Raw genomic sequence first — 15,473 nt, 5'->3', positions numbered from 1 at the left:
TTTCAGCGAATGCATAGAGGCAGTTCGCTCCATCTATACGGAGTATATTTTCAATGGCATCAAAACTGTGTAAATACAGAGGCGATAATTGAAGTGCGACAGATGCAGTCTCTCCAAGCATGGCTAATACGTATAACTGACTGCGTTGACTGGCGCTCATTCACTAGTTAAATTTTGTGTCCTTACTTTTGAAACTCGGGCTGTTGAATACTTAGTGTAACATGTTACAGACCCATCCCTTCTGGAAGTAGAGTTGTATACATATGCAGAAAAGTGTTTCTCTCCAGCTTTATGGCATTGCCTAACATCGCTTATTATTTAATAACCCTTCTGTATTGCTGCTACGACATTGAATGAATAAACATTTTTGAAGCAGATGGTTCCGCATATCGTCAGCAGCTATCGATCCTTATGCACTGTGGGAACTACATGGTACACATACAGCCCTTACAAGTTGTTTTGGTAATACCGCAAAGATTGTTGCCAGAAAGTTTTTTGTCGCTAATTTGCGCCCTGGTTCTTAAGATTCTGTGCCACCAATGACTGCTACAGACAGTTGAGGGCAAAGTCTGGCACGAAATACGGAATACTCTTCATGATATTAATATTAAAGCAGCAGTGAATGTGACAGTTCTCCTTCCAGAATAATTCAGGAAATGGGCTTAGCTGTTCCTGCCGAGCTGGTAGGAATCCTCCCTTTACTAAAATACAGAAATAACTTGAAATGCGTACCCAGCAGCACCAGGAACAAGAAAATAAAAGCGCTCACTTCTCATGCGCAGGCAACATGCAAAAAAGGAAACCAAAAGAACAAGTTATAAACATCAGGCATCCTTTGAAAAGTTGGTCGACTCTCGCGTACAAGCCTCGTATTTTCTGAAATGAGAATACCGGGTGTGGCAGTAGTAAAACTATAGACAAAATAATAATGCCAGTGCACAGTGTTCCCAGACAGCAACGGAGTTTAATATAACACAAGAAGAACGAAACCACACATTCATGAAAATCGGAGTTGACATTGACAATTCAATATGAAGAAAAATGTACGCAACATTTATATAAATATTAACAAATGTATTCATGATGTGTACATGGCACCAGAAGCGTCCAATGTAAGCTGGAATCTAGAAATGAGAATTGCCACGGGGTAGCAAAAACACCGGTCATTTTTCGGTGTGGACGCAAAAAAATTATGCACATAACAACATCTCATTCATAACATTGAAATATTTATGAGTATTATGTAGACCTTCACATCCGGGAAATTCCAGCCCTCCTCCAAGTGCTCAGAATCTAAAAAGGTAAACGCTAAAATTAACCAGCAGGTGTCTCACGGGGACTAGCAAGCCCCGCAGTGCCGCTCCGCACTGGCGAAGAGTATGTCTTTCAGTGTTCAAGGCACGAAAATAAGAGTGAAAGGGTTTATCGCGAGTATTGCAGGGGTCGTTTAAAAACCTTTCTAAATGTGGCATACATGACACGCTTGCATATAATCGTTTGCTCTGGAAATCTTGTGGACCCGCCGCGCTAGCTAAGTGGCTAAGGCGTTGTGCTGCTGAGCACGAGGTCGCGGGTTCGATTCCCGGCCGCGACGGCCGCTTTTCTGATGAAGGCGAAAAGCAAAAATGTCAGTGTGCTCGAGATTTCGGTGCACGTTATTGTTCCCCAGGTGGTCAAAATTAATCCAGAGCCCTTCCCTGGGGGGGGCGCCTCATCGCCGGCGTTGCGTCGGCGCATTAAACCCTACAATCAATCAATCAATTGCGTGCGCGTGATGGGGGAGCTTACGAGCGAAGGAACCTTTGGTTAGCGAATATTGCTGGCGAAAGGTTAATAATGCCCCCCAGAAGCTTCACAATATCATCAAGCACAGGAAAAAGGTGTACAGGGAAGTGACCCTGAAATATCTTGAAGGCCTTGAGCCTTTGAATCGCACGCTCTACGTGCACACGCGCTCTTGCAATCTCGTGCGTCTTGGAAGCGTCGTACGCCGACATTTGCCTCTTTTTCTGCAAAAAGGGCGGTCTCACCAGCTCTACACCTCGTTCTGTGCAGAGTTTTTCTATCAAAAAACCCTTGTCGACCATCACCTGGTCACCCTGGAAGCACCGCGACAGAACTGTGGACTCCTTTGTGAGGAAGGTGTCAGATGCTTTGCCTCCATAGCACTTACTCAGAAACACTATCATCCCACTTGGGGCGCAACCAACAAGCAATTTGCCAGTGTATGTCCGTTTGTAGTGACTGAAAGTTAATATGCGGGAAGTGGTGTCTTTTGGTCTTTGTAAGGGAATTTCAGTGCAGTCCAATATCAGTTTAGTCCGTGGGTATTTCTTGAAATAGTGGGTCAGGTTGTCAGCAAGAGATTCATCTTCAGGAAAGAAGATGGCGTCACCGAGTATGTGCGCCAAAATGCACACCGATGTTTTGAAAAGTTTAGATACAGTGGTACGGTGAAGTTTGAAAAGAAATGCAAGAAAGCTAACTGATAGGTTGTGGTAAAGCTTAATCAGCACGAGTAGCACGGTCTCTTCGGCAGCAAGGGCAAAGTCACGTCGCGACATCTTGCTTCGTACGGCCTCAAACTCGTTCGCAATGTTTTGCACAAGGCAAATGCACCCGACCCCCGTTACTACAGCCATCTGCTTGTCTGTACGTATTATGTCGAAGGACAATAGCGGCTTGGTCTGCTCGTGGGAGATGGGATCTGCTTGCACACCGACGCAATTGCTTTCGGGCAGAGGTGCCGGTGAACACGTTGCTAGACCTTGTTGCTGAAGCACCTCCCAGAAATCGTTGTTAGCACCTACAAAAAAATACGATTGCTTGTAAGCATAGTGACTTCTAATCGCTATTATTTTTATGTTGATGCTTAATGTAACGCAAACGTTGTCCACTTTTCAGTCAATAAAATATCCTCCGCCTGGGATAGAGGCTTTTCCATGGAAGAAAATTAATTAATCAGTCTTCATTCGCTGCCTTTCAACAACTTTGTAGGCAGGGGTGTATTACTTGCAAATTAAAAACATGTTGACATAATTACAAACAGTACTCAAAGGTGAAATTATCATAATAATCATCATTATTGTTACTACCATCGTCATTATCATAACCCTATTCAGGTTCACTGTAGGACGAACGCCTCTCCCGTTGTCCTCCAAACGTTCCTGTCCTGCGCCGGCCGAGTCCATTCCTTACTTCCGAATTTACTTATTTCGTCCGTTATGCTTGCCTAAAGGTACTACCTGGCTTTATAAAATTCAGACCACGGCGCAATGTCCTTCACCTTTGAAGACATTGAAATATAAACATACTCAAGCAGAGAGGTTCCTAGGCAATGTTTTATATACCTGAACAATCTTCGTCGTCATCAATGAACTCATCGTGGTCGCACGATATAGTCACTTCGCTGTCATCTGTAAAACAGGAGCGGGGCCAAAAGAACCTAATTATATGAAGTTCCGCAAATCAGCTCTCCCAAAACATTGAACGAAAATACCGTAACATATTATAGAGAAATATACATCATCATCATCATCATCACCAGCCTATCTACGCCCACTGCAGGGCAAAGGCCTCTCCCATTATTCTCCAATTGCCTCGGTCCTGTGCCAACTGTGACCAATTTATCCCCACAAACTTCTTGATCTCATCTGCCCATCTAACTTTCTGCCGCCCCCTGCAACGCTTGCCTTCTTTAGGGATCCACTCTGTTACCCTTAATGACCAGCGGTTATCTTGCCTTCGTATTACATGCCCTGCCCATGTCCATTTCTTCTTCTTAATTTCTACTAATATGTCTTTAACACCAGTTTGCTCTCTGACCCACTCCGCTCTCTTCTTGTCCCTTAATGTTACACCTATCATTTTCCGCTCCATTGCCCGCTGAGTCGTTCTCAATTTAAGTTGAACCCTCTTAGTGAGCCTCCAAGTTTCTGCCCCGTAGGTGAGTACCGGTAAGATGCAGCTGTCATACACTTTCTTCTTCAGCGACAATGGTAGGCTGCTATTCATTATCTGAGAATGTCTGCCATATGCACCCCACCCCATTCTGATTCTTCTAATTATCTCTGCCTCATGGTTGGGATCTGGTGTCACAACTTGACCTAAGTAGATATATTCGCTTACCACTTCCACTGCCTCGCCACCTATCTCAAACTGCTGTGCTGTCCCGAGGTTATTGATCATTACTTTAGTTTTCTGCATATTAATTTTCAGGCCCACGGTTCTACTCTGTTCGCCCAGAGCGGAAAGCATGCTTTGCAATTCGTCCCCCGAGTTACTTAGTAAGGCAACGTCATCAGCAAATCTGAGGTTACTGAGGTATTCTCCATTAACCCTTACTCCCACCTGTTCTCAATCCAACGTTCTGAATACTTCTTGTAAGCATGCTGTGAATAACATTGGAGAGATTGTGTCTCCTTGTCTGACACCCTTCCTTATAGGTATTTTACTGCTCTCCCTATGGAGGATGATGGTAGCTGTAGACCCACTGTAGATATCCTCTAGTATTCTTACATAATGCTCATCTACCCCCTGGTTCCGTAATGCCTGAATGACTGCTAGGGTTTCGACCGAGTCAAATGCTTTCTCATAATCTATGAAGGCTATATATAGGGGTTTATTATACTCAGCGCACTTCTCTATCACCTGATTGATCGTGTGAATATGGTCCATTGTTGAATAACCTTTACGGAACCCTGCTTGTTCTTTAGGTTGACTGAAATCTAAGGTTGCAGAGATTCGGTTAGCGATTACCTTGGTAAATACCTTGTAGACGACTGACAGTAAGCTGATCGGCCTGTAATTTTTCAAGTCCTTCATGTCGCCTTTCTTATGGATTAGGATGATGTTCGCGTTCTTCCAAGATTCCGGTACCATTGCGGTCATTAGGCATTGTTGCGGTCATTAGGCATTGTATACATATACATACAAATATACAAATATACATATACCCGCAGTAATATTGCAATTGAGTGTGTTCACTGAGAAAAGCATTGACCGCTTAATTTACGCCAGTCTAATGAGGGCGTTTATAATGTCGAAGAAGGGCCAAGTCTGTGCGTGATTTCCTACGCAGTGAGGACAATTTCAGCCAGGCTGAATTTGTCTCTTGCTGAAAGAACAATTGCATAGGACCACTTCAAAATAGCAGTAGGCACACTGACATCAAGCTGTTTATATTTTCATTTCAACCACAAGCAATGAATGCGAAATTTCCATTGCACAACCAGTTATTCACTCCACCAGTAAAACAAAAATTCCACGCCTCCACTTAGCGCTATTCGCGTTCTCTTTTATTTTTTTAACTTCGAGTTTTTGCCGCGCGGCATATGAGAGGCGGTAACCGCAGAGGGATTCAGTTTTCTCCTACGCATGCCAGAGTTCTGCACTTTTACGCGGACTATTACAAGGTTCCAATATAAGTAATGAAGCATACTTCAAACGGTTTACTCCGAGCTCAATGAAGAACTGTGGCCTAACTCTTATGTTGCGTACAGAATAGAATACATTAATATATAGCTCAATCGCGCAGTGCATTAATATAGACAATTTGAGGCAGATCATTCCACGGTCCGTTTAACGTGGTCGCTTGTGACGCCGTGCACATATATATGACTTCTCGTGGGCAAGTTAGTCCTTACGATCCGTTAACGTCGCTGTTGACGAGCCGTCTGCTGAGGTCGATGGGGTGGCTTCTGCAGGAACTGCAGGAACGAATTCTCTGTTTCCACCTGTCGGAACATATGAAATAGGAGACGCTTGCACGTATAAATATTCCACTGGCTATCAAATAAATTTCACGAAAGTGACACATTCTGATCAATGCGGATAACTCACTGCTGCCTTGGTGTACAGCGTCTTCTGAGCTGGGCGGGGATTCTTTGTGCGCAGCACACAGTGTTCGATCTGCACACAAAAAAAAAGACAGCTGAACATTTTAATTACCCCCAGTAATTTCTCCTCACCTGAACCTCGTTTTCCTCAACCCCTCCTGGCGAAGTGGCGGTGGCAGATTTTCGTACCTTTTCCTCTCTACACTTCCGCGCCAATGTCTGACAATAAAGCTCATTTCTAATTTTTCAATGGCAAATCTTCATTCAGAATGGTGTTACTTTAAACAAAAACGCATAATCCCCCTTCACAGAAGTCTATAGCTCCACAGAATGCAATGATAACTGTTTAAAGAAATTGCATGCACACACAACCACAAGCATGATTCCGCCACTTCTGGTTACCGGCGTGTGATACAGAATTGATTAACATTAATTAATAACACTTAATTATTTATGTTAACATATACGCCTAGTGAAAGGGCATTATTGAAGTTACTGGTGAAAGTAATGCACACAGCTACATGCAAACAAAAATCGCCCAAAACGAATAGGGTGAAAAGTTGGCACTAATGTACAAATCATTCGTTGTAATACAGCTGTGTGGACAACGCTCTGATCCATCTCTATCCTCAAAGTAAACACTGGCATGTAACTCTCACTCAACTGCCAACACAAATCCGACGAAGTGCTTGTTTGTTACGGAATGCGAGATAAAGGTTTCGTTTGCTTGCGGAACTGCAAGTAGAAGATCACAATGGGCTCAATGTTTCAACATCGAGTTCAATCTACTTCCGTGCTTCTGGTCCTGTTCCTCGGTGACCATTTGTGACCCGAAGAGTAGAAGGCTTCTTTGCCCGTATGCGGAGCAAGGAATTCCCCACCAGTTACTTAGAGCGAAGAATATGGCTTACGGAGATAATTATGTTTTTAGCAATCATTTATCACTGCTCTTTATTTCCACCAGATAAACGCATTGTACTGGCCTTGAAATAGTAGCACTTCCGTAAAACCTGCAAATTTCCCCACTGCGTGACTGATGCATTAATGTCTCCATGCATTGTGTCTAAGCGCGGGATTTGTTTCATTTTATTTAACGCGACGGGCGCACCCGGCGCCTCCAGCCGCGCGTCTTTGCTGGGTCGGTTGGAGCCGGCTGCATTTCCACCGTCGCGATTATGCGGCTGTTACGACAGCTTGCCTCCACCCCCCCCCCTTCCCCCCTTTCTCGCCGCCAGCACAAGCAGGGGGAAGAAAGAGTTGGGAGGCGAAGCAGAGACCGCTTGCTTCCCCCCTCGCATCGTTTGGTGGCTGACCGTTACGCTGTTTTTCTCTTTTTTTGTTTGCAGACAGATCCCCGGGACCTCGTCTTTTTGTCGAAGCCAATGAGCGTTGCTGTTGCAACACAGTCGCAGTTTAAAGCATGGTCTTTTTTTTTTTTTTAACTCGACGTGTCGCCGTGCCGCCAGTGCGGGGAAGTTAGCGGTCGAGGTCGCTGGCTTGTGTCCGTATCTAGTGCGTCCGTGATCGTGGTTGCAACCCCGTGAATAACCCCGTGCTGGGGCCGTTCCACGTCTACGAGTCGGCCGGCCCGACTTATGTGCGCTCCTGTGTCTCCATGTTCTGGCGTGCGACGAGCGCTGGATGCCCATTCCGATAACAGCGTGTGGATATTTGTAGCTGTGTCTATTTGGTGCGGATAATGGGATGCTGTCCGCGCATGAAGCGTACCTTGGGCTGCTTCGCGTGAGTATTGCACTCTTGTCCGCTGCGAAACTGGTGCAAGATAATTTTCCCTCTGTTAGCGGGGCTGGGCTCGTTCACTTTCGCGTGATTTGTTTCGAAGCGAAGGGTGATAGTGAAAAAAAAAAGTTACCGAGCAGCTTTATGCACAAGGCTCGAGTTTCGTACCGGCCTAACAGGCTGTCTACCGATTTCGCACGCAGTACCGTAACAATTGCTACACTGATTTGCGATTCCGACCGCAGTGAATGAGCTGCAAGGCAGTGGCGCGCCGAGAACGTTAATAAAAATTGGACCCAAGGCAGTTTTCGTTTGTCCGCCCTAAAAAGCAGTGTGTTCAATGCGAACGCAAGAAAAATTTGTACCTTTCGGGGGCTTCCGAGGTTTCCGCAGACGATCATGTGAACCCAGTGGTAGGTTCTCCGATGGAAGAGCTGTTTTTTTCAGTCGTGGTCTTTTAACAGCTGCGAATGTTTGAAAAGAATTTTATAGGGTAGTCGTATTTGTTGCGATTTGGGTAATAATTTTACCTTTTCCGTCCGTATTGTTGTGCGTAAAGCACTCCGCGGTGAAGTGTCTACTGCAGACCGAGTCATATTTGCTGATCTTCCTTCGAAGTTTTACCTTCGATATCCACACCTTGCGTTGGGTTTTGTGCTGCGGAAACCGGTGCAGGCTTACAGCTGGAGTAAATGCCGTGGATTTGCATTGCGGTACCGCGCAGCACTTCACCATACTTCAAAGCAAATTTTCTTGAACGATGACCGCCCTATTCCAACCCATGTATTTTGGTCGTCTGTTTCCCCTCTATAGAAATTAGACCGTGGCGCCACCTAGGCTATATAAAGCCACCTATAGGACGATCTCCCCCCCAATAGCGGCTTGATAACTGCGTGGTGTACACGTGATACTACAAACCCGATGGAAGAGATGGAAGAGAAGGCGGCGAGGCGGGGGGCTGCGGGGGCCGAGCGCAAGCGCCGCAAGCGGGCCGACAACCGTGCATTCGCACTTTCACATTCTCACCCTCGGGGAAATGCGGGGGAATTTTTTCGGATACTATTTACATTAATTGCCGCATAATGTGCCAACCTATTTTGGCTTATGAGTTGTCAAATTGGCTTAATTCCACTGCTTCCAAACCCGAAAGCAGCAGGGGCTGTCCGATCCGCTTGCTTTTATTTGCAATAAAGAAAGAAATGAGAACTTTTTGCACGCGAAGGCGAGATGCAAATGTGGTGATGAGTTATTGATTAATGACTGAACAGTAGAAATCATTATGTTGAGGCAAGGCATTTTAGCAGCAACCATAACTTATTAAGGTTTCAGTTCAAATGCGAGATTTTGAATGCATTTGGCAACCCCCGTTTTGGTGATAAGCATCGACGCACTTAAAAATCTAACCAGCAGTCAAATCAACATGTAACGTAATTTCAGCCAGAAGGCTTCACTTAAATTAATTATCACAAGCCAAAGGCGCACCCGTTGTGTAATATCTGCATTTTCATGCACGCTTCAATATCACACGCCACTGTATGCTACATTCCCACGTAAATACGTAGCCTTATATATATTTTTAATATAATGCTAACATGTTCGTTTGTTTACCACTTGATACGATGGAGCCTCGCCTGAGCGGTTTTACTGCCCAAAGCCACAACTAGGTTTTACAACACCCAAACAAAACACCGCAATATATATGCAGATATCGTCCGATCATGGTGCGCATGGTCTTCTTCTTTGTAGGCACACAGGAAAAAAAAATAAATACGCCTCAAGTACAACGTACACTGCGATGACGTACACTGCAATTATGTCCCAAATCTTAGCGGTGCACATCCTATACGAGTTTGTTTTCCCAATGGGGCGGGGTTGTTCTCAAAGCACTTCCGTGCGGCCCGAGCCATGCACTGCGGATTGCCTCGCACGCGGCTGCTTCTGTGTCGCACCAGGCACCCTGAAACGAATCGAATGTCTTCTCGCATTCAGCGACGTATGCCTGCGCTTATTTTTCAAGAAAGCAATTGTTCCTGGCGGAACTGCGGGCTTTTAGACTGCTACTGATGCTGGCGTCCATGTTTCTACGGGGCCCGATCACCCTTTCGTTCGCCATGGCTGTAGGACTATTTGTCGAAAGGCAATTCGTAATAGGGCAACTCGGAGTAGGGAAATTCGTTGCATAGGGCAATTAGTATTAGGGCACTTTGTCGAATTGACGATTCGTCGCTGGGCTGGTTTGTACTGGCTCATTCTACTCACCACGTGAAACAACAGACTGAGGCAAAGACGCGGGTACAGTGGAGGCTAACAACACAGTGGAGGCTAACAACAACACAGCAACATATAATAACAGGCAAACACATTGCGCCTTCCCAGAATGGACGCGTAGTGCGTTTTAATGAACGTGAAGAGTGACACACACGACATTCACCATGCTTCGACGCAACTACCTCACTAGGCACTCTTATTTCTGTTATCCGAAATCAAGAAGAGCTCTCTCGATTTTATCGAGTAAATTGCCACGTTGCCAAGGACGACGCAGGGTTCTTCAAGGAACGGAGTTTATTCTCCAACATATCCTGTAAATGCTTTGCTCAGTCCTTCGGTTCACAGCATGTAAAAATCATTCCCGAACCAGCACTTCCCCGCCCCTTTCAGTCCTAATGAATTCCATAGCGACTGCAAATAAAAAAACATGCCTAGACCAGTTTTTTTTTTATAGCATTTAGCTGGTGAACGTTAACTTGTCAGTCTTGAAAGTTCGTTCTGGAAGCTGCAGGCTTACTGAACCACTAATCTTCGACCTTGAGTGATAAAATTGGCCCGGAAAACACGCAGCCTCCCTTTCAGTGGCGGATTTTTTTTTTTTTTTTTAGGAGGCGTCTTAAGTTTTATTTTCTACACATACACGTTCGATACGCTTTTTTCCAGTAGTTCATTGTGCTTTACAGATAAAGTTTTTTTGGCGACGAATAGCCCTATGACAAACTTCCCTACGTGACCAATTGTCCTGCGACGAATTGCCCCATGGCGAAATGCCGTATTACGAATTGGTATTTCGACGAACGGTCCGTACGCCGTCCGCCATTGCCGTTTTCCGCAGCGTCACCTGTAGGAGCTGGGAAGAGCGGACTGTCACATTAAACGCGCTTTATAATCCGTAACCCTCCGCTACAGTCTGCCTTACAGCCAACGTGCAGCTTCAGAGCGTAAAACCCAAATTTGACTGGTTTTCGTTTGCGTCATAGGCTGCCGTGATGAAATAAAATGGGCAAACTAAGGACGGGACGAACATAAGGACACCACACAACGCCGTGACCGGTTGCATTGTGAGCACTGTCGACTGGGCATCGCAGTCGCTCTTACTTTCTCACCGGATGACGTTTAAGTACAGCACCATGCCCTGAGTTTCTACGCGCGTATTACCTTAATATGAAAACGAACAAAGAAAGGATCGCACACTGCTCGCGACGGATCGACACCGCTGCCTGCAGGACGTTTGCAGTACACATGTACGCTCACCGCACGGCCATTAGCGGGGCCTCGGGGTCAGATGAAGGGGTCCTCGTGTGGCGAACACTTGGCGTACAGTTTCATATGTCATATCCGACGAAAACCTCGCAATGCCGCCAAGATAACGAAAGCGACGCTCCCCACATCAACCAAGACCTCCAATGTAGCCCTGTTTGGAATGACGGCGAGCAGTGCAGCCGCGTTTTGTTCTTTTAATTTGGGAAGCATAGCGAAGCGGAACTTTAGTGCGTGAACTAGCATTGAGAAGGCACGGAAAGACAATTTCAGTTGGCAAAAACAATTGCCCCCCCCCCCCCCCCCCCCTCCCCCCTTCTCTTCGGGACAAGGTATAGTTCGAGCAGTTAAGCAGCGGCAGCCGGAGCGCCTTCGCCCTGATGATACGCCGCGGCGCACTGAGCCGTGGCGAGTAGCTGCAGTGTAGCGCATCTACCGCGGTTCTCGGTCTCGCCCACAAGAAGCCGTGATCGAGCGTGTACGCACACGGCGCGAATCGGCCAGCATCACGAGTCGGCGGCGCCTCTTTCAGCGGGCGACCGCGGTATCTATCGATTCCTGGAACCGGGCGACGCGTGTCGACGACTCCGCCCGACCGAGTCGCCGATCGGCAGAAGACAACGTGAGGACAGCAGCGCGAAAACCGGTTGGCGGGGCAATAGACGACCGCCATGGCGCGCAACGGCGCACTGCGCTGGCGCATACGGCACGGCAGCAGTGAGCGATACGATCGGGCGCGTTTTCCACGCATGGCACCCAGCGCGCATGAATGAGACTCAGGATTGTTCCACCGTTACGGGCGGGAGCGGGCACCCCAGGCTGTACAGCACAACGGGCTCGTGGTGCATTCGCAGGCTAATCGCTCCAGCAGGGGTCAAGACGCGAGGTTCAGTGGGCGCAAGCAAGTTGCCTCGTCGTAAGCAGTTCTGTCTGAGCCGATCGTTTCCATTCGAGTGACTAAATGCTCGTGTAATGCCAAATGAAATGAACGAGAGAGAGAGAGAGAGAGAGAGAGAGAGAGAGAGAGAGAGAGAGAGAGAGAGAGAGAGAGAGAGAGAGAGAGAGAGAGAGAGAGAGAGAGAGAGAGATAAAAAAGGGCGGCGTATCTGCTCACTTCTGTGCAAATATAGTTTTCTGCAGCCCCTGCCACGTAAACGTCTCCTCCCCCCCCCTCTCCCATCTTTCACATGATAAGCGAAATAGATGTTTGCTGAATTCAATTCAAACTTCCCGCTTTCGCTCTGCTGGCGCGCCATCTGTTAGGACCTGTTATTACTGTTCCGCTTGGCGCTCCAGCCCCGAGCCCAAAGCTCCAGCGCGAGCCTTTTCTGAATTTTGGGGTTAACAGATTGTTTTAAAGCGTTTTTTTTTTCGTGCGTGCTTTCGCGAAAATTATGCCCACATCTAATTTTAAATAACAGAACAGTGCTAGTATTGTTTTCGTTTTGCTGAACAATTGGAAAGTATTAGGGGTGCTACCAGATTTATCAGATTGGAAATGTTTTGCCAGTATAAGCGTCCCGTTCAAGAATTCCTCGGAACTTCTCGCCGGGCGGTTGAATCAAGGGAGAGCAAAATTTTTGCGCTTAAATTTCCGAAAGACTGTCGTCTTTAAAACTGAATACTACCAAAGTTATTACGTGCGCAAACGAAGCCGCACCCTTGCCATCCTGCTGGGCCACGCGACCCACCTTGGGGACAGTTATCCGGGAAGCCGGCGTCCCACGGCGAGAGCAACCTGCACCGGCGATTCATAAAGTCAAGGCAAAACAGCTGCGCGGGAGGCGACACTGCGTAAGCAAGCGCTTTCCGACCGCTTTAGGATTCGCTAGTGCGTACACGCACTCACGCCTTCAAGTTCCCGCTATAGGAGGGTTTCTGACCATGGGAACGTGACGGCGACACAAAGCACATTTACCTTCACGCCAGCAGGTCAACACGTGGGGCAAAAGAGAACTTTATTATGTCTTGATGCTACATTTAGAGCTGTGCTCCAGGGTTGCCTTGGTATAACATGTGAAACCACATCCTCAACAATTTAGAGCAGTCAGGCACATGGGTCGAAGGTGTTGACGTCAAAAAGAGGGGGCGAAACGAATGACCGTGCAATCAAAGATCCGAAAGTGTCGCATAATGCTCTCCGCAGGACCATGTACAGACAGCGGAACAGAGCTTCTAACGACTTTCGCAAGGCAGGGGCTCGTTGTAGACGCCCTTGACCCTCTTGTTGGCAGGGTCGAAGGGCGCCTTGGGATGAAAGGTGGCCTTCAGCTTCAGGCCCAGCGACTCGAGGTAGTAGTCGCCCGAAGCCAGGAAGTCCGGCGAAACAGGACCGCCGTCAGGACGCTTCACGTAGCCGTAGGCGATGCTCTGGCCCAAAGCGAACCCGTAGTCACCGCGCCGTATGAAACCCACCACTTCGCCGTCGCGCCAGATGGCCTCCAGTCCATGCAGTGGCACGTTCCTGCGTCGTGGCAGCAACATACACGCGAATTGTACCTTTTCTCGGTTCATTCAATTGCAGCACATTGCGCACGTGTTACCAAAAGCCGTTTAATTGCTTCACGCCGGTTTGACGTACGAGGAGCGCGAGGAGCTGTCACCCTAAAAATATGTGCAAGATTTAGCTTCACCAAAGCACAGTAGCAGCCCCGCCAGCTCTACCTCATTGAAGCGGAGTGCATTTCGTTACGGGATGCGACGGAGGCGACAGCCCCAAGCGAGCGCGTTGGAAAACGCGCCGGCGGTGCGCAGACATCCGACGGCGCAGAAGGGTCAGCTCAGGCACCCGACTTTCGCCCAGCTCCCCGCACGGAGAACGGGGCAGACACTAACGCTGAGCGACAAAGGAGGAGGCAACGTATCGTTAGTTCCTGCCCCAGCCACCTTTAAGCGGCAGCGGAGAGTGCCGATCCGATCGACGTCGTACATTCACTCCTAGTGCCTTTATGGTTCGGCCCAGTACATTTGACCCAGCGAGAAACTTTCATCGAGGCGATCGGAGCGGCTTTTCTCACGGTCCGCTCGAGTGCCGACATGCCGGCGCGCTGCTGAAGCCTTCATTCTCACAACAAAACTGCCGTCGCGAACATGTTCCCCGCACGTATAGCGCCCATGAAGTAGGCGTTTGCGCGCGTGTGGTGCGGGGCCGCCGTTCGATCGCGTGAGAACGCGTTCACTCGGGCTGCTGCTGGCCGCGCACAGCGGATTTTCATATTTAATGACCTTAGATTATCGGCGCTCAACGAACATTGAACGTTGCTGGCTGTCATAAGGCCATGGTGTGACTGCGTAAACGCTGACGAGATCTCCCTCACCTTGTAGCAGACGACGAAGCGACCATTAGATCGCAATACGGCAGTCTACACTGGTTGAATGCGGCGCTAAGGGTACACGTTGTACTTCTAGCGACGTGAAGTGTTGTATATTGTGTCAAAAAATATTATTTTGAGGAGCTTAATTAAAGCTTATGTGATCGCACGATAGGGAGTGTGTCTCAACCTGCGCAATATTAATATCCTAGCCCTCTCCCAAACTTGAGAGGGCTAGGATGTGAATCAACAAAAAAGTTGTACAAATTCAGCCGCAATTAAAAAACAACTATACAGCCCCACTGGTGTCTCACCTGCTCTGCCGTCCCCTCATTAGGGGTGACCTAGGCCTCACCAAGAGCTTCGTGGTGGATAACTTGCGGCAAAAAAAAGAAAAAAGAAGAAAAACGCCCAAAGACAATATGATATGTTTTGTACTACGGGGTGCAAATTTTCATTTTATTAGGAACAAGCTTCCTTGGAGCTTCTCGACTCCGAGAAACAGTCGGGGAACCGCATTCGATCTGAGCAAATCTCGGTGAGGCCCGCCATCCGAGCTACTGAAGGCAAATGGCTGATGCTGAAGCGAGCAGCTACGCCATTTCTTTTTTTTTCCTTTTCACTTTCATTAAAACAAACGAAATCTCGATCACTGGCTACAGGAACGTAAACAAGGAGAGTCGATCTCCCAACAGCCTCACGAACATTTTTTCATCTTTTTCAGTGGAGCTGCCATAGGCCAACTCCCCTGTTTTCCTTTTTCTTGGAGGGTGGGGGGGAGGGGTGCGTAAAGCTAGAAAAGCGAATCCTCTGCTCCTGATTTCGTCACTTCCTATCCCTTCAGCCCCTGTTTACCCCCACGCTTTACATATTGATATAAATTGGCTCATATTGCCCCTGAAAATAGTCTTTCCACCACTGCACCAGTGTTCAGAAGTGAAGCCGACTTTGAGATGATCGGTGTAAGCTTGGTCTTTCTAAGTTGGCTTTCACACATTGTCTGTTGTAGAAAGCAGTCTACTCAGAAAGGAAAAAAAAAAAAAAAACATAGGCGGCA

General features: G+C 47.5%; 1 protein-coding gene and 1 long non-coding RNA gene across 4 annotated transcripts in view; both read right to left on the bottom strand.

Annotated features, from left to right (window-relative positions):
- Positions 1-965: 965 nt before the first annotated feature.
- Positions 966-8,054, bottom strand: LOC144170695 (uncharacterized). The gene is made up of 5 exons (XR_013322660.1): positions 7,943-8,054; positions 5,842-5,910; positions 5,646-5,735; positions 3,351-3,416; positions 966-2,806 (listed from the first exon to the last, which is right to left on the bottom strand). It is a non-coding gene; the product is annotated as an uncharacterized LOC144170695 (long non-coding RNA).
- A 4,994-nt stretch (positions 8,055-13,048) lies between these two features.
- The window catches only part of Sardh (Sarcosine dehydrogenase), a 163,259-nt gene continuing 160,834 nt past the window's right edge, over positions 13,049-15,473 (bottom strand). For all 3 annotated transcript variants that reach the window (XM_077685360.1, XM_077685376.1, XM_077685368.1), the window contains one exon: positions 13,049-13,569. In XM_077685360.1, the coding sequence (XP_077541486.1) occupies positions 13,281-13,569 (289 nt within the window). In that variant the 3' untranslated portion in view covers positions 13,049-13,280. The remainder of the gene's footprint in view (positions 13,570-15,473) is intronic.

This window comes from Haemaphysalis longicornis, unplaced genomic scaffold, assembly GCF_048455015.1.
Source record: "Haemaphysalis longicornis isolate Haplotype H1 unplaced genomic scaffold, Haemaphysalis longicornis Haplotype H1 scaffold_1, whole genome shotgun sequence".
NCBI lineage: Eukaryota > Metazoa > Arthropoda > Arachnida > Ixodida > Ixodidae > Haemaphysalis > Haemaphysalis longicornis.
Note: the sequence above shows the minus strand (reverse complement) of the source record. Positions and strands in the feature narration are given on the sequence as shown.